The sequence below is a fragment of the Neodiprion virginianus genome, chromosome 2 (assembly GCF_021901495.1).
Source record: "Neodiprion virginianus isolate iyNeoVirg1 chromosome 2, iyNeoVirg1.1, whole genome shotgun sequence".
Lineage (NCBI taxonomy): Eukaryota > Metazoa > Arthropoda > Insecta > Hymenoptera > Diprionidae > Neodiprion > Neodiprion virginianus.
In genome coordinates this window covers 33,830,410-33,849,509 of record NC_060878.1, presented here as the reverse complement: position 1 = coordinate 33,849,509, position 19,100 = coordinate 33,830,410, and the positions used below count along the sequence as shown (strand labels likewise).

At 39.6% G+C, this 19,100-nt stretch overlaps 1 protein-coding gene across 3 annotated transcripts; it reads left to right on the top strand.

Moving 5' to 3' along the window:
- Positions 1-392: 392 nt before the first annotated feature.
- LOC124299022 (synaptotagmin-10) lies at positions 393-18,946 on the top strand. 3 transcript variants are annotated; one of them, XM_046751852.1, is made up of 9 exons: positions 393-634; positions 4,440-4,539; positions 13,512-13,808; positions 14,063-14,208; positions 15,210-15,400; positions 15,908-16,018; positions 16,368-16,488; positions 16,578-16,909; positions 17,301-18,946. In XM_046751852.1, the coding sequence occupies exons 3-9, from the start codon at positions 13,660-13,662 to the stop codon at positions 17,592-17,594; spliced, it is 1,344 nt and encodes a 447-aa protein (XP_046607808.1). In that variant the 5' UTR covers positions 393-634; positions 4,440-4,539; positions 13,512-13,659; the 3' UTR covers positions 17,595-18,946. The 3 variants fall into 3 exon arrangements, with proteins under 3 accessions (XP_046607808.1, XP_046607805.1, XP_046607806.1); XM_046751849.1 differs by having other exon boundaries at positions 15,905-16,018; XM_046751850.1 differs by having other exon boundaries at positions 13,509-13,808; positions 15,905-16,018.
- The last annotated feature ends 154 nt before the right edge of the window (positions 18,947-19,100 follow it).

Genomic DNA, 19,100 nt, shown 5'->3' with positions numbered 1-19,100 from the left:
GGTGTTCCATCTTCGAAAATTATTATTCAATGAAATTTTGACAAACCGGTAGTAGTTACCTATGCATATAATACTGTCGTAGCGTACTTCGAAACAAATGTATTTTTTCATCGGAGAAGCACATACACACAACTGTATTTCGCCAAGCGATTTTAGGGCGTACATCGGCGCTCATTACATGCAAGGTAGATAGGCTACCTACATTTATAGTGCCTATAGGTACAGACCTAAATCGCGAGGCTAATGAATTATTTATCATTCCGTGATAAATTTTCCTCCGAAATCTGCGTTGGTACAACAGCATCACGGCCGCGCAGGCAAGATCAGGACGCGCCGGTGCAAATCGGACCACCTACCGCCACCTCCTCCGCCTCCTCCGCCTCCGCTCGCCTGCAGTCTCGTGCCGCCCTCAGCCACGTCGCCGTCGTGGTGGCTAAAGCGTCGAAGGAGACCTCCGCGACATTCTGGCGACTAGAAACGCGCGCCGGACCGCAAAAAACACTCGCAGTACTTACGGTACAGGTACTTCGGGTGTCCTGCGCCTGATTCCAGGTATCGGGAAGTTGAAGCACAGAAGATACACCCACCTGCAATACCTCGTCGATTTCGCATCCGTTCTGCAGCCGTATGAGAGGTAAGCGCATTTCGCGCATCATGCAATCATACGAATTATAACTGCGATTACTCTCCTCAAATTACTATTTACATTGCGGATTTGTATCTGTACTCTGCAATATTATTTTCACCGCAACAGGATTCGCAGAGTGATTCCTGAGCGGTGCGGTGTAATTCTAACGTCCGAATTAATTTTCATTAATTATCCTGTTAGCTTAGCAATTAATTTTATCAAGCTGCAACGAGCGCGCGGTATCCCGTCGTGGCTATTACATGCCTTGCTTCTCGAATCTCGGCAACGCAAAGAGCGAGGAGATTAAAAGGAAAGACTTGGATCAAATTTATAAATGGAGAAATTACATTTTACTCGAGACCAGGACCTAAATCGATTCAGACCTTCGTGTCCGTAATTATTGCCGTACATGAATTTGATGATTGAATTTCATCCTCAGATGTACCGTTAATATTTATTTTTCTTTCCTTTTCTTGATTGCTTAAAACACGCATTACGACTGAAGTCGACGGATCTTTCTATAAAAGAAGAAAAACAAACTGATCGTCAGTTATCTACAGGGAACATTCAATTACAAACCATCGCAACAATTAACGCGTACACGAATAACATTCACGAATTAATTTGCTGCATGACGTCGCGCATTAATGTCTCTGTTATATCGTCCAATATCGCGGTATAAGTGTGCAGATCTTGAGCTTGATCGCGGGCACCTGACCTTCGCTAAATTTTCGTTGAACTATATAAAATCTTAGGTATTATATGCTTTTATAGCCATACTAAGCTATCGGCTGTAACAATTACCCTGAAATGACCAACGGCCGTTTGTCGTAAAACAGTTTCCCGTTAAGGATATTACATTGCGGAAAGATCGATCTTTAATTGTTACTGCAGTGATCATAATTGCAATCCAGAAGCTCTAACTCTAAATGCGTTATATCACGCAGTTATATGTATGGCGTATAAAGCAAACTCATATAGTTTTCGTGTCGTCTACGTAATTAGAAATTAAACGATAAAGAATCCGGTTTACTTGAGGCAAATTTATTTTCGCGAACAAAAGCTCGTGCACGCTTTTCAGTCAGAACAGTAACTGTGATTAAGAAACCAGTTCCAACGCCCGTGCAGATATGAATTATATCGCGATGACCTCCTTCATTATAATTTTTTTAGCTGCTTTATTGCCGACTTCCGTTACCGGTCACGTGACATTCCCATTTCAAGTAAATGCGTTACAATGCGTAAAATACATACAGCTACTTAATTTCGGAATCGAAGCAACCCTAAGCTGACGGTATAGCAATAATCATATCACGTCTGTGTCGTATAAGGGAACTCGGGGCTTCCAGGGGTTTAATGATATGTAAAATTAGTAAGAAACGGAATTTCTTATTGTTTTAGTCGTACGAGCAAAAGCATGTAGGAATCGTAGAGCTGTGCAGTATATTATACTCCCTGGGTGGTTACAGGATGCGAAGTAGACGTGCTAGAGCTGCACACTTGTGGCAGAATAACGTAATCATAACGCACGTGGATGAAATACCTTACTCGGTATTTCGCCTCTCTACTGCTCCGATGTCGGAAGAGGACTTCCCTCAGATATTCGAGTAGCAAAACGTGCCGGGGTGTATATCAGAGTGAAGGTCCACCCAACTACTGTAATAATTCTCGGACTAAGATGTCAGGGACAAGTTCCATGCTACAAAATAACAGACCCGACGAGATCACGACAAAGAGAGAGAGAGAGAGCGAGAGAGAGAGAGAGAGAGAGAGAGAGAGAGAGAGAGAGAGAGAGAGAGAGAGAGAGAGAGAGAGAAAGCGAGAGCGAAAGCCGAGAGTATTCTCTTAACTCTATTATCACTTTATTATAGCGAGGATATATTTAATCCGTAAAGTTTAAATCACCAAACTTTTATCCGCATACTGTGTCACGTACGCTTATTGGTCTATCAAAAGTTGGCACCGTTTCCCATTTCCACGTTCCGTGCATGTGCGACAAAAAAACCAAAATTGCTCGGATTAACAACACGTGAAATGATGTGCGAGCATACGTGGGTCGTCAGCTGATAATTGAGTATTCAGATATTATCCATAAATCCGTATCATATACCCAACGACGCGGATCGTTTTCATGTGTTAAACCATGCTATACACACTTTCTACAACGTATCATAACCCGAGGGCCTCCTTGCAGGATATAGAGGTGCTCTACCAATATACCAATGAGAATACTCAATTAGTAATCAATGGTAGTTAGTTAGCGAACTATACGTACCGTGTAGTTTGCCCAAATCAGTGGATTCTCGTTACGTCAGTCTGGAAGGCGATTATAATTTACCACAGAAACACGAACAAAAAAAAAAAAGTTACACTGTGATACAAGATTTAGAAATATAACTAAGTATTCAGCATGATATTTACTGCATGCTCGTTTATTTTTGTGAAAAAATAATTTTCTTCTTTCGAGTGGGATTCACATATATGTGTTTTACTGTATTCCTGATATACGATCACAGCTATATTGGTACTGTTTATTTACGCGGTGTTACATGTAACAATCATTTCCTATTCGCAAAATGTGCAATGAAACAGCAATGGTAATCCTGCAGGCAATTAAATAACCTTCTAAATTCAACAATTGGTCGTCCTTGTGTAATTTTGATTTGCTTACCATTTCACTAATCCCTTCGAATAGTACGTTCATCGGATGTCCCGTGCGTTAAATCAACCTGACGAATTTTTTTCTAGATTCATTCTGTTATACTATGAGGGATGATGGTACGAAGTTTTTACCTTAAACTTATTTTTCCTTAACTTAAACATTTCAATTTAACACAGTATAGTACACAGCAAATTACGGTACAACAACAAGTATGCCTATAAATTGTCAAAAGCTTTATACTGCGAGTAAAGTTTTGGGACCTAAATATGTATCTATCTAATCTACATATGTATTTTAACCACGGATTAGATCTTAAACTGTTTGTAAAAACAGCAACGCGGTTTTGAAATACGAATTGTGCAGCAGAACAACTTGAGAGTTATTACAAGCTTCAGAACACTCCAACACTGACAAGAGGTGACGAAGTGCTAAAATCAACTTGTTACCCAGCTCGGAGATAAGGTGTCATAGCAGCTTGACACGTACAAATTGAACATGATTTTAGAATAATGAAAAAACCGATCTGTTTACGAAAGAAAAGAACCACCGTGAAACCGTGCCCTAATTTTTTTTTTTACATGGCTTTTCATCTGACATCAGTGAGGTACTTACCTTGAAACATATATTGTGCTGGTATTATAAAAAGAGATAGCTCCAGACGGAGTTGTACCTGCCGAAACAGTCTCGTTATATCATTATCAGGATCCGTGTCGTCCGCCATTCTTGGTTCAGTTTCGATTTTCTTCTGAAATTGTGCGCACTGAAGTTTTCCATCCGTAGGTGCAATAAGTAAAACCGAGCTACGTTCTCCGGTCTCCGAGAGCTTTCAACCTCAAGCTTATAGCTAACTATATCCATAATGTCCATATAGCCAAGAACTTTGCCGGGGAAATTCCCCTGGAGCCCTATCGTTACGTGGAAAACCCTCCAGTACCATTTGGATACGTGTATGTTGTACCTAAATCCAGACTGCGATCACCCTGCAAGATAAGTTTTCAGTGCTTAACCGTACGTGCGTCGATGAATATCAGAAATTTACGTAGGTTGTAAAAAGTTCGTGAATAACCGGTTATAAGTATGTGAACAGATATGTGTAAGATACGAATGCGAGTATTTTGTATACCTACCTGTAGATTGATTTTCTTTCAGACTTCCGGAGAAGAATCCACAAGAGTCAACCGTTCGACCGTCGTGTGAATGAGTTCCGGAAGATGTAAATCGTCACGGAAGTTGTCTCGTCCTGCAATTGGTATGCTTCGTACACGTATAAAAAATTACATATCATTAGGATACAACGTATGCGTTGATGTAATCACATTGTGCAGTTTGTTTATCAGGCGATGTGATTTACCTGCAGCTTTCCAAATACATGTCACATGTCGTCCACGTACCATACCTAATCGATCCGTACGCGATCATAAAATAGCACACAACGTTCGTGTTGCCTGCGGGTTTCGTACATCGTATATGCAGCCATATCGTCATATCATTTTATTTACCTTTTATCAGATTACGGTGTGAATTGAAAATGAACTCAAAATTGAACTTGGCCTGATACTCGGTTGGATTAGAGTTAAAAAAAAGTGATACGGAAAGCGATCCAAAAATGTTAACGAAACATGACTAGTAGAGGTATCAGGTGTGATGAAAAAGATTAAGGCGCACGCGATGGTTTATTTATCGAAATATTTACCGCAGTTCGAACGTGTACAGGTTTTGAAACACAGTAATGCTATTTATACGTTTATACGTATAATAAACAATTCAAATGATTTTCTCCGGTGTGTATCCATGTGTACATAACAGGTATACGCATGTGGTTACATGTGCATGTGTACTCGAATGGCAGATCGCAGTCAATTCACCGATATACAATCAAGCTGTTGCTTCGTGATATATAGGTTTTCCATTCCCTTTCAGGTATAAATTACTCACTGGTAGCAACATGTACACCACTCATACGTGTGCGTTGTAAACGTGTCCATGTGTGTATCGCAGGCGTGGGATGCTCGCAATGAGGTGTCATAAATTCATGATTTAGGGGGATTAGCGTATATTTATACATAGTACCGTACACCGCCATGTGTATGAAAAAATCAGGGTACAAGATTATGACGGATAACCGGTATAGCAGTATAGTAATCCCGGATTCAACAGCCCCCAGTGGCAGCGGAGCGTCGCTACTCGGGGTACTTTTAACTTTTTCATCATATAAAATATAAACTTTTTATTTATACCCAACCCTCCCACGCATCTAAATTATCTCGCTACACTTATTTCGGCTTTATTTACCCTAGATTCTACAGCGCGGTTTTACACCCCCAGCTAACCAATAAATTTTTCGCTCTTTTGAACATCTTTTCAAAGTTTTGCAAACCTCTGTAAATGAATAAATTTATCTACATATATATATACAGGTATGTATGTATACGAAGGAGCGAAAAAACAAGTTTCTAATTAACTCGCTGACTGCACGGCTTTCATCGCTCTATCTTAAATACACTTTCCGCTCTTTTTAAGGATATAAAAATCATTTTCGTGAACGTTGGATTTTTTTATTCTGTTATTTTCTCTCATTAAAATAACAGCACGTAGTGCGCTGAATGAATCCCGGCTATTTTGTACGTGGTTGTATTACGGAAAAGTTTTCCAAAAGGGATTCGCATGCAGGGCAAAAGTAGTACGAACTGTATAAAACCAACACGACTTGTTATTCGAACGAAGTTATTTCTTCAAGTTCCATGCGCGCTCCGCTTTTTTTTCAGTTGTACGACATGTACGGTTTTTTAATTCAAGATTTGTTAAAATCCAGTATTTAGTAACTGAAATACCACGCGATTTTATTCATTATTATATTTATCGTAATTCCCTCCAATTCTTATAATTTAAGTTGCTCAACGGATGAAATAATAAAATATTTGTATCAATTTTACAACGCCTGTAATAAACACAAGACCAAAAACGACAAGCAAAGTGATCTGTCAACGATGCTTTTATTCAAAGTGTAATTTTCACTCGACTCTACGAGAATACGCATTATATAATTTTCTTACATGTTAGCCACGCTGACAGGTTACGCATTGAGATAGTAAAATGTCGAATGACACGTGCCTGAACGGAGAGTGCATGAAAATTTTTGGTTTTTCTTGCATTCAGACAGTGATAAAAAAATTTTAACGCGTTTACATTGAATTAGAATTTCAAATGTCGTTTATATTTTCGCGTGTACATAACTAATTCGTCGAAGTGTATATCAACGACTGGTACTGATCCATTTCGCTCGGTTAAACATTTCCCTAAATCACCCCCGAAACAAAAGCTCCTACCTATAGCTATGCAATAATCCTATACAGTAAATTTGATGTAATCGCCAGGGATCGTTTTGCCCGCGGGTATCGTTTCAGCCATCAACCTTCACCAACACGCGTGAATTCTTGAAATTAACTCGCGCTCTTTCGTGCCTTATGACGTTCGGATATTCCTCTACTTGTATAATCGCAGAGGGACTACTGTGTCCACATTATATCGTATAATGCCTGCATGTATACTTTGTCGCCTTTGTTGAAAAATTCATTATAACAGTGCTTAAGCGTAGCTTGTTTGACGTCATAATTATTTCTATGCCTGCTCATACAGGGAAGTACGTATAGGTATAGGAATCAAAGACACAGGGTGGTATTAGAACTTTAATATCCTGACGAAAAGTGTTTCATAATTACCCGCACGGAAATATCGCTCGCAACTAGAAAGCCATAAATGTATGTAATCGCCGTTAAACTTGTTGAGTATTTTACCACACGGCTGTTATCTTTAAAAAAAATGGTATTGAAAAGTTAATTTGTAATTAGTTGGGCTATTACAGAAACGATCTGAACAATGATTGTGAGTTGAAGGATAAAATAAATTTATAAATGTATCATTATACAAGAAGTTTTAAGGTTTGAAATTCTGTAAGCTGGGATAATTTATGTAAAACGTCTCGTAAGTTGAATCAATATTTTAAAATTGATTTCAATATGTCTTCAGTAAAAAACATACGCTTAAGTGTACTTAACAATTCTTTACCATCTTTGAAATCGACAACTTATTATGTCGAAGAAAAAAATAAAAATGACCCAACAACAGCGTCTATTTATTTTTATAATAATATTGTGTGAGTGTATACCTGATATATTTTGAATTTCATCGGATCTCTGCACTTTGCATGCAAATGAAACGTCGGAAAACTGGGGAAAGTTTTTTCCCCAAGATACTAAGTAGATATAACGTATAGGGGTAGGCACGAGGCGGAAAAAGGGATTGGATATTAAATATTCGAAGCATTTTTCAATCGTCGCACAGCCCCTTTTAAATGTATAATCAGAGGGCCTGTTTTAACGGTTGAACATTTTCAGAAATATTGCAAGCGTATTCTGCGTATTTCCCCCCCAGACTTTCACTTCAACCTTCATTTCGAATATAGTCCGAATTTCTTCTACAGAATTCAATTACGCGACTTGAAACAAAGTGTACAGAAGGACGGTAATAACTGACTGCAGAACCCGGCATTCAAGACTCAAGGGTCAAAGAGTACGACCGTAATTACATTTTTACACGTTTATTCCAACTATCTTGGGATCCAATTCGCAGGGGAGCCGGAAATCTAGGAAATATAAGTTACGGGAAAGTATGTATGAGAACGTCCGCTAGAATTCTACCATCGCGGGAAATCTCGTTTCTTGAAAACATGGTACACGAAATATAGCTCTGCTTTATTCAGGCTCTCTGGGGTCGGCACGCATTTCTGGGCACTTTTTTAAAAAATTTTATTAAGTGAATCAGCTCAGGACTAGATGGATTTTTATATTTTATATTATTTTTATTTTGACGTGACGAAAAAATCGTCACAATCGATGAAATTTATGATACAAATATCCTGCGGTTACAACGTATACTTTAATTGCTACTCGAGTTTTGACAATGTCCCAGTAGATAGTCATTTTTTTGAATTATCTCTACAGAAGCATTATACGGCCTAGCGTACATATAGACATATAACATAATTTTATTAGCATACATACTCATGTACTCGGCGATTTAAATGCTGTAATTAATAAGCGGAAATATTTGAATTTCAGAGTTAATTTAACTTTCGAATGATTCGATTGAACATCCCTGTCGTTTGCGAAATTACAGATTTTCGCCAACGCAAGGCAATCAGGAGCTGGGAGAAAATTTTTCTCATGCAAAAGCGAAGACTCATTTTTCACTGTCATTTCCGAGTACGTCGTAAGCCTCGCGTTTATTGGCCAAAAATGTGGCAGTATCTGCGTACACTCAGCTGCGCTGGCAATATAATTTTATATGTATGTACAAAATATTCAATCTTCAAATCTTGAAATATATATACCTATATAAGAAATGCCGATAAAACTGCGAAGACAAAGGACTCGCGTTTACACTCGCGTGTTTATGTATGTACATTCGCGACGCACGTTTGTAAATACTTGCGCGTTTTTTTCATAGCATATAATGTGATGAAAAAATTCTGAACACGTACCAGACAAAGGCTGCAGATATAACCGGAATAAGTTTTGAAGGAGGGTTTCCCCTTTACGACAATTTCGCACGTCGTTCTTCGTATCTCGCCACGCTTATTCCGCCGTCTTTTCATAGGTGTACATGTTTCGCCTCGTTTATCGTAGCTCCGTACATACATACCTCGCACATCTTATACTTGCCTGCATCCCCTATATGGGAATAAATCACAGATGTTACGTACTTGAAGAAAATTCTTTGCGGTATTCTACCGCAATATCAGCTCGATAAATTTTTAATATCCCCGGTTTAATTTCAAGACTTCGTAAAAAAAAACCTAGGATATAATAATAGTTCGATTTGATTTTTGTGAAACCACAGTAATTCCAAGGCTCAAGGCCTGCTGATTCCCCCTGGCTTTCCTGGTATCCAGTTTCAATGTCCTCCTACCTGTATCAAGTTTTCTCTCATTCTCACACCTACGCTGTCGAGAAATACGCCATTTTCTGCGTACAGAAATTCTGAGAATAAACTTTTAGGCGGGTGTCATATAAGTGTTATGGGGTCAAGAACGTGCAGGAATCCGTTCCGAGTATAACCGCGAAGATGTGGAAGCACGTGCGTGTGTAAGGCTATATTTCAGCCCCGAGTATTACGACTGTATGTATACATGGCTCACAAATGCTTAGTGATAACTAGCCATAAGATTTCGTCGTTTCTCATTCCCTTTTTCCGGCTGCGTTTCATCTTCTTTCGAGAGACGGGAGAGCCGGAAATAAATGGGGACATCCCGGCTCTCGAAAACAAATCCCGTTCGAAGACTGCGAGATAGGAGGTATACATATATATATGTATACGTATAGGTTCAGCCGTATACATCAGGCCCGGGAACCGGAAGCATGGGGTTAAGTGTTACTCCGTGTCGGGCTCGCCTCTTCCCTGTTTTCGCTCTCATTTACCGTTGCCCCCACAAAAAGAATCTAGATTCTCTTTAATCCAACCGGATCGAATCCTTCCGGGTGACTCTGACGTTTCGACGTCGTAGGTGCCCCCGAAGCCCGGGCTTTACTGGGGCTGATAGGATGCAGATCCACTTCAAGTCCAGCGACTCGACAAAGTATTACATACGTTATAGACAGGTGTACAGGACGCCTTTACTTTGTACGCGATTCATTTAGGCCTGAATTGCGGTAGGTTAGTGTTGATTAAGCGTACAATAAATTTTGGTCGCAATTAAATGCTGAACAAAAATGTCACGTTTAGGATATAACGTACGCCTGTAATTACCGAGTATTTACCGTATTTTGATACTTGATTACAATTGATCCGGAAACGTCGCGTTGAATTGCAGATAGGAATTCTACGTTAAGCATGTGCGATATGTCTTGCGGATAAACGATTTTTCGCATAAGAATAAATTGGCGAGAAGAAACATAATACAATTCACAGGCATATAAGAAATTGGGAGACAGATCGTGTGAATGGCCATTTACGAAAGTGGCACCGGCTACGACGGCCGCGTTTCGGAAAGCTCACCGTCACGGCTTTTCTATTGTGTACATGTCACACGTGTACATATGTATGTACATTGTAGGTACATATGTCTATATACCTGTACACCGTGTTTACAACGTAAAAGTAAATATTTTGAGAGGACCATTCCATCATCGCCATTAATCCCGCTGTTTCATTCCTCCGCCCTCCGCCCCAGATCTTATATCATCATCCTCCCTTACTCTCGTCTTACATCCCCTACCGCCCTCTGCCTATATCTATCAATCTATCCACCTTTGGCCGCGGTGCGAGGCCTGCGAAAACGCAATTCTAATCAAAGCTCCATCTCCGTTTTCCCACGTTCAATTCAGTAAAGTGTGGGTAGGGGTTATACGTTCTATAGGCAGAGGCCAGCTGACTCATTTCCAAAAGCATCAGATATACCTGTAATAGCGATTTCATTGTGGGGTAAATTATACGGCTCCGAGTTAAACATTGCACAACGCAAGCTAGGCGATGGTTAAATGCCGAAGATACAAGGGACTGTACACCTAGCTCATGCCTACCTCATCTTATCGTTAGTCACATAGTCCTGATACCTGATTCCTACATATGTATGTATTGGTTGTACGTACCGCAGGATGGTTATTCGGCAATCCTGCAGGATCAGGATTGTCTACGAAGGTAACGGCGAGTCTCTGCTAAACTTGCGGAAAGTTAATGTCGGCTTTAACGGGATGCCTCTCTATGGATTTACGCATATACCTATAGATCAGTAGATACCTTCCACTTCGGCACTAGGTTTAATAAGTAAGATGAGTCGCGGGTTCATCTAGGTATACATAGTAGATTATACGATCTACATGAATTATAGGATCCAGACGTTAGTGCGGATTTGAGAAAAATTATGATACGTATACAGCCGAGGTATAAACGAAACTTGCGTACCTATATAATGTAAAATAACGTAGCGAAAATTATCGTACTTTCAACAATGTTTCTTCAAGAGTTGATATGACCGACGTCACATGTTACATTAACTTTAATATAACGTATGAATTTCCTTCGGAAATTAAATAGGTATACCCGGGACAATGAACGCGATTGATTCTAATAAAAAATGCGTCAAATACCAAGTCCTCGAAACTCACTGCGCAATCCAGGGTGTACAGGAAAGGTATTGAAATTCCAAACGCGCTCTCAAACGAACTTTGGATCCTTCGGCAATATTCAAAGGATAATGACTTGTACAGCTGTCACGGAATATTACGTGAAATTCCTCATCTGATCGTTTTCATTTTCATTATTATGATTTTCATTATATATTTCTACATATCTAACATATTATGTACGTATATATATACATATTATAATGTATGAATATTTTTTTTTTTTTCATTTTTCCTCCCTCATACTTTTCCCCCCTTTTCTTTCTATATTCCCGAATTCGATTTCATTTCACGTCCGTCAGCCCGCTTTACAGCGGCGTATACAGAATTATCGAGAAAACATACACATCCACCTACGTGTGTATGCGCTGTGCATACATAGATATGTAGATGTGATTACCGAACGAGCGGGGTTATCCTTTGAGCTTCCAAAACTGCCGTACTCGGACTCGCAGTAACGCCAGTAACACGTCGCCCTCGGCACGCCCTTTATTTCTGACTTTTTTTCACATATATTTTACCTGCGGTCAATTTCCATTCATTCGTGATAATCGTTGTTAGTTTAATTGTAGCTGTTATTGTCATTGTTATTTTTACTGCCGATTTCAATATTACACCGACATTGAAAATAATTCGTACCGCAGTTGAGAATATCCATTATACCTATCCTTTATTTTTCGAGCCAATTCGGGCAATCGAAGATAATAATGATTAATTTAAAATAGCCATCGAATTACTCTTATCGACTAAAGCGTGTATTTCAACAAAGTAACCTCAACTCTAAAGTACTATAATGAGATGTGCTTAGGCACAGATTTTCCGGAGGGTGATTTTTGCATACGCGTCGAGGCTACGTATATTAACATAATGTATCATACCTTGCTCAACGGAGCGTATGAGAGATGTGTTTTAAAACGAATTGACTTACATATTTGCATCGTGTATATATTATGATAAATTCTATGCTTCTGGATTTACCTTATTTCTGCATATATTAACAAATATTATATCTAGCGACACACGAGGGTTTCCCTTTAGGTAAATTAAATGCGCAGGCGGTCATTATGAACACAGATATAGGTCAAGGTGTTTCCATTAATGAAATAAAACCATCCCTTGTTCTATGGGGTGAAAAATAAGGAATTTTCGTAAGGCCCATGGCCTGCATAGTTTTATACGTAGGTACACATACCTCATTAGTACCTTCATCACCCGTCCCAAAATCGTTACTCATATTAATATTGTACACGGCTTTTCACTCGATGCAATACAACGCAACACTAATAAATTTATTGTATTATGCGCGTAACCGACTGATCGTGTAATAAAAATTGAAAGATAATAATGAATCACACGTGCAAACATACCAGAGCCTTATAAGAGCAACAACAAACAGAGCTCGTTTGTCGAGTGTTTCACTTTCCAGCTGTGCAGGCGCTTCCCGCAAGGATCGATTCTTCAGGGAATCCGCCGATGAGAATAATGAAATTTTTCACCACTCTTTTTCCTTTTACCTCCACATTGCTTAGTTCCGGTTCGTGGAGTAAAAGTTTACGGTATATACGGCTATGTATAGGTATATGGTATATCGTACCCTCAGTTATACTTCCCGCGAGTTTTCCGCGAGCTCAGAATTTCAGTTCAAAGACTCACACCTAGATGATGTAATACATACTTATGTCTTGCCTTCGCCTTTCATAGGTACGTATGTACGTATATACATATATATACATGTATCTATGAAAGGCGATATACATACATACATACATACATACATACATACATACATACATACATAGACCATCTACCAGCCTTATACCTATCGAACATAAAGCTTTTCCGAACCGAATTTCACGTACCCCTAACTCAATTCCCGTAATTCACTTCTTGCACACGAATTTTACCTTTCTCGCGATTGATCTCGCAATACCAAGGCCTGTCAATATACCCCCTACCGTTGTGTAAAATCTCGTAATAACAATCGTATAATTTCGCTTTATATTTATGTCACTTAATTTTCTTTCTATTGTATGGGGAGAAGACAAAATAGTTGCAGTAAAATTGATCGGAATTGGAGGATGATCGAGGACGGCTGGAATGACGTGTCGACGTAGATGATCACTTGCCCACAAAATATACCAATTCGCCGCCTATACGAGCACCGTGAACCTGCACCGTAATTTCCCCATATGGACACGCGAAGCGTTAGCGGAGTAGCGACTCTGGTAGCCTTGGGGGCAGCCGGGGCCGGCGTCGGGACGCTCCTCGCCATCCTTGTGTACGCGGTTTGCGCCCGGCGCCGCGTCCTTCTCGGCGCCGTCGGAGGGCCACTTAACTGGTACGTCGCTACACCACCTAATGTATTATTACGTATAAGTACCACACATTCGTGCACGCAGGCTCACTCGACTAAACTTGTTTTTTCTACACTCTGTACGTACGCACCTGTTAATGCATGCTCCGCGTTACGCGCGTTACACGTATTATATTTCTATACTTAGTCGTATAACGAAAGGTGCGTACCGGCTTCCGGTTTTCCCGTCCACTCTTTTCAAAATATAAATCCTTCAATTTTTAACCGCTGTATTACAGGTTTGAGAAAGACTTGCTGGACCGGGCTGAAACTGCGAGATCAAAGGAAGTTCTGGTAGGTTTGGGTACCGGTACCAGCGGCAGCGAGGACAAGGTATGGCCACACAATGCCGCCCACGACAACCTGGCCCTCGAGTCGTCTGGTGGTAAGTATTAACAGCCCGGAGCTGCATGCACGCGGTGTTCTCTTATACCCAAGCGATCTCTAAACCTGTGCAGGCTCCTGTTGCGCTTTATGATCGCATACACGTACACGGTCAAGTACAAACGAGGTTACACATACCTACCAATTTTCGAGTATTTATTACATTACTAACAGTAAGTTAAACTTCAGGCTTGGATGTAAAACATCGCGTTCAAACAACATGTTCGAGAGCACGGTCGAAGGATTCAGACCGTAGGCAAACAAAATAACGAACGCAAATTTATGACGAAAAACACTGATATTGAGATGTTGTTTATTATTCAAAGGAAATTTCCTGTCCTCTAACAGATATTATTCTTCACCGCTCGCTCTCGCTACAGGGTTCATGTCACCGTGTTATTATACCATAAAAACAACGGTAACATTGAAAGCATCGGATGGATTTTGCACTTTAATCTTACCTGTCCACACTTGGCAAATGCAGTTTTAAAGTCTGTTCATAATCTGTATTCAAATCTCTCACTGCGACAATAAATGCATGAATACAATAAACGCTCGGTTACTATTCGATTTTTCTATGCAACTCAAACAAACTGCGAGAAAACTGTGTACGTTAATACAAGTCCAAATTATCCTACATTTAATGTAATGTGCCTTCGTTTCTACTCTAATTCGTAAGTACCGCGATTATTAAGTATGCCAATTGTCGCGTAGAAGTCGTCCTAGCGTGTTCGTATGCAATACGCGCGGTTTCTACGACTTCCCGAGATTCGATATACCTACATATGTATAAACCAATGCTGTAACCCTTATTGACCAACTGCGAAATTACCCCGATTACAGTTTACGAGAGCACGCGTAGGTAGTATTGCAAAAATGATTTTTCTACCCGCGACGGCCGTACTCGTACAAGGTTGATATATTTGTGCCGATTCTCGTGTACAAGAAACATAACCGGCGTTCGAAGCACAAGTTATACAATTTACATATATTCCTACGCAGCGGTGTCTTTGTCGGAATCCGAGAGCGCTCTGATATCTCCCGTGAGTCCCGGAGGGCCAGGAATCGCTCCCCCGTTGCCCGGAGGGCCCCTCGTCGCCTCGGAAAAATTGGTTATTCTCGCAAAACCCAGAACTATACCGAGCATGCACACCAGACTGGATCACACGAAAATTGACACGGCTCTTTACCAGGTCAGCGCTTCACGAATAAATAAATATATATATATTAATATTTATTATACATAAATATATATATATAATATTATATATTAATATTTATTATATATAATATATATATTATATATATATATTAATATTAAATAATTCGTCGAAGTTGGTCATATAAAAAATCTTTTTATTGATTATTTAAAAGGTTGCGACGTTTCCATCGGCTGCGCCCAATCATCTTCAGGCAATCATTATTTACGATCCTACGAGCTTAACGTGTTATTGCCTCACCGTGTCAGGAAGAAGTGTCTAACTTAAAAGTGTATTTACATCTAAAAAATTATTTACTATGACCAACTTCGACGAATTATTTTTAATATATAACCACAGTGATCACTAATTTGAAACTCCTATATATATATATATATATATATATATACACACACACGAATAATACATAAATATTGCGCTTATTTGATGAATGCGTACCTTGTAACTAATCACTGCATTAATTTTTATTGGTGACAGCAGGTGAACTCTGGCGCCACGAGCCCGTCTGAGAGCGAGGATTCAAGAGGAGAGCTTCAGCTGAGCCTTTTCTACGACGCACCAGCTGGTATACTGACCGTTCGACTTATAGAGGCGAGCCAATTCTAGATACTGTATTATATTATGTTTGCATAGGTCACAATTCATATCACAGCAATGTTTCGGTCGACGGAAAGTAAACAACCCCGTGGGACCTTTCGACGAGAATATTATTATTGGTAACCGTCCATTCGCTGACGGCTTTACTGCACGCTCCGAGACTTATATAGACTTACGATCGATTTTCTGAGCCTCAAACTGCACCATGCGTAATCCTTACTCCAAAAAAACACTTCTTGTTTATTATATCGGTCTCTCGCGTACATACCTCGCTCCCAAATTTACATTTCCAAAAGCTAAAGCACGAACATCGTGCTCACCCCGATGCGTCGTTCATTTACAGGCACACGATTTGCAAGCCCGAGAGATGAGTGGAACGGCGGATCCGTACGCGAAGATACGGCTTTTACCCGATCGTAGTAACGTCTGGCAGACTAGAATTCACAAGCGAACGTTGAACCCAGGTATACGTATAGATATATATTAAGATCCATTACGCGGTTACCTTATTCTACTATTTCTAACAGCATGTAACGTGTGCATGGTTTTATAGTCTTCGACGAGGACTTCGTGTTCGAGGTGATACCAGCGGTCGCGATCAGAAGAACCTTGGAAGTACTTCTTTACGATTTTGACGCGTTTTCGCGTCACCACAATATCGGTTGCGTCCAGCTGCCGCTATCGAGCGTCGATCTCGGCTCCAGGGCCACGATTACTAAGCCAATTCTGCGCTGCACCGAGAGAGACGTTCGCGCGGAACTCGGGGAACTTATGGTCTCCATATCGTTTCTACCCTCAGCCGAAAGACTGACCGTCATCGTGATCAAAGCTCGGAACTTGAGGGTCGTTGACGACACGAGGACGAGTTCCGATCCCTATGTAAAGGTACTATATACCACACGTACTACATACACTAACCCTTCGGCATGGAAAAAAAAAAAAAAAAAAAAAAAAACGGTGTCCAAATCACCTTTGAGGTTTAGGGTCGCGCGGTATACTCGTTGGCAAAAATCGTGATAAAAATCATGTGCTTATGCGAGGGATAAAAGATAGGGTCGTATAAAACGGAGAGCCGCTTTTCCAACTTTTTACGCATGCAGTGTTCAATGTCTGATTTTTTTTTTTTTTTTACCCGCTATGGTTCCAACTACACCGTAACAAGTTCGAGACTTTTTTACTTTCGTGGAAAAAAAGAACTTGGTGAAAATCCTCACTCGTGTGTCAACTGGGATTTCTGAACTTTTAAATCCTTTTATACCCCCTCCGACTTTCGCAGGTAAGCATCATTTCGGAGGACGGAAAAAGATTGAAGAAAAGAAAATCCGGCGTTCAGCGGAACACAACGAATCCTGTATGGAACGTCGCCTTGACCTTCGACCTCGGTAGGGATTTACTCTCCCGTAGCAGCATAGAGTTCCTCATCCTACACGACAGTCTTCTCGGGGCTAGCGAAACTCTGGCGAGATGCACCGTTTCCGCAAAAAGTCAGCAAGATCTATTTCGCGAGGTGCTCGCGGGTCGAGGCGCAACTGCGCAATGGTTGCCCTTAGCGGAAACCAGGCAGACCTGAGCTGACCCACACAGCGCAACCCGATGTGGTTTGGCTGATGACTTGGGTTACTTCGTCGTAATTGCATCGCTAACTCATCATAATTAGGTACTTCCTTCGTTCCAGAGTTATTAACGGCCGCGCGACCACCGCGCAGCGTAAACATTTTCTCATAATAATGTATACTCGTTGGAAAGATGGCAAGATGAATGTCTTAATCACTGCAGGGCATACTTTAATTTGCCCGTTTCGGTACTTCGGGTGAAACATCATGAATAATCATTTTTTTACTATACCAATTTTAAGCTACTGAATTTTATGATTAATAATATTTTTCATTTTGCTACGTAATTTACAATCTTGGCAAGTAAAATTACCATTAATCGGAGATTGACTTATTGAAAATTGTGACATTCACCTTACTGAAACTCTAGCAATATACGCTACTCATTTCACAGAGAGAAAAGAAGACAAATTTCTCGTGAAATTTTAATCTATGCTCTACTCAATGGCTTGTAAGTTATACCAATGAGAATATGAAAGTAAATTTTGGTCTGCTTACTTTTATTTTTAAACGTACCTGTTTGTATTACACGTGGCAGATTTGGCAGTGTGAAAGTTATTCATTGCCTAATTTTCTGGAGTTACTTTTTTTTCAATTATGTTGCCGAAGATTTAATTTTCTATTCTACTAATTACGGCACTGATGAATTGATATAAGTTTCTTCTCTTCTAACGTCATGATAACTTCCGAGCCTTTGTGTACGTGCTGAACTTGACCACTATACATAATTATTATACAAATTACGATTTTGTGTACGTACATATGGTGAAAATTTCGAAAAATGTGCGATTTACGCGTGAGAATGAAATTAAAGTAATAATAATAAGCACAACACTAAACGGGTGATACAAATCCTAAAATACAGGATGACACCTGGGTCTTCCCTAATAAGATATTATAGCTTTAATTTATCAACGTTGGTATTCGCATTAATTAAACACAACTTTATTTTCATTTAATAATATTGCTAACGTTTTTGTTTTGTATTTTATTGCACTGCATTCCCAAGATACCTGTGGCCGCAATACGCGGATAAAATTTAAAGAAAACTACGTAATAAAATGTGATGTCACTGGTGAAACGAATCATTAAGTAACGTGATGTCACGCACTAATTTTTTATGGGCAAATTATTTTTGAACCTCTACACTTACTCAGAGGGAAACTATATTATACTGTATGTATGAAACTTTTAATTGTATAAATATATGAAAAACTGAATATTATTATACATATAATATAGATATATTATATATACAAATATGTATATTATACTCTAACATTGTATGTACCTGTCTCGTTATAAGATACTGAAGAGAAAAAAAGTAAAATGATGATATACTATTATTGTATATTAATAGCGAATTCATTCAAATGATAATAAAATTATGGGTATGAAAATAAAATAATTTCAAACAAAGATAAACATAGTTTTGCTTCTTTCGTGATGTTGATTGCCGATAT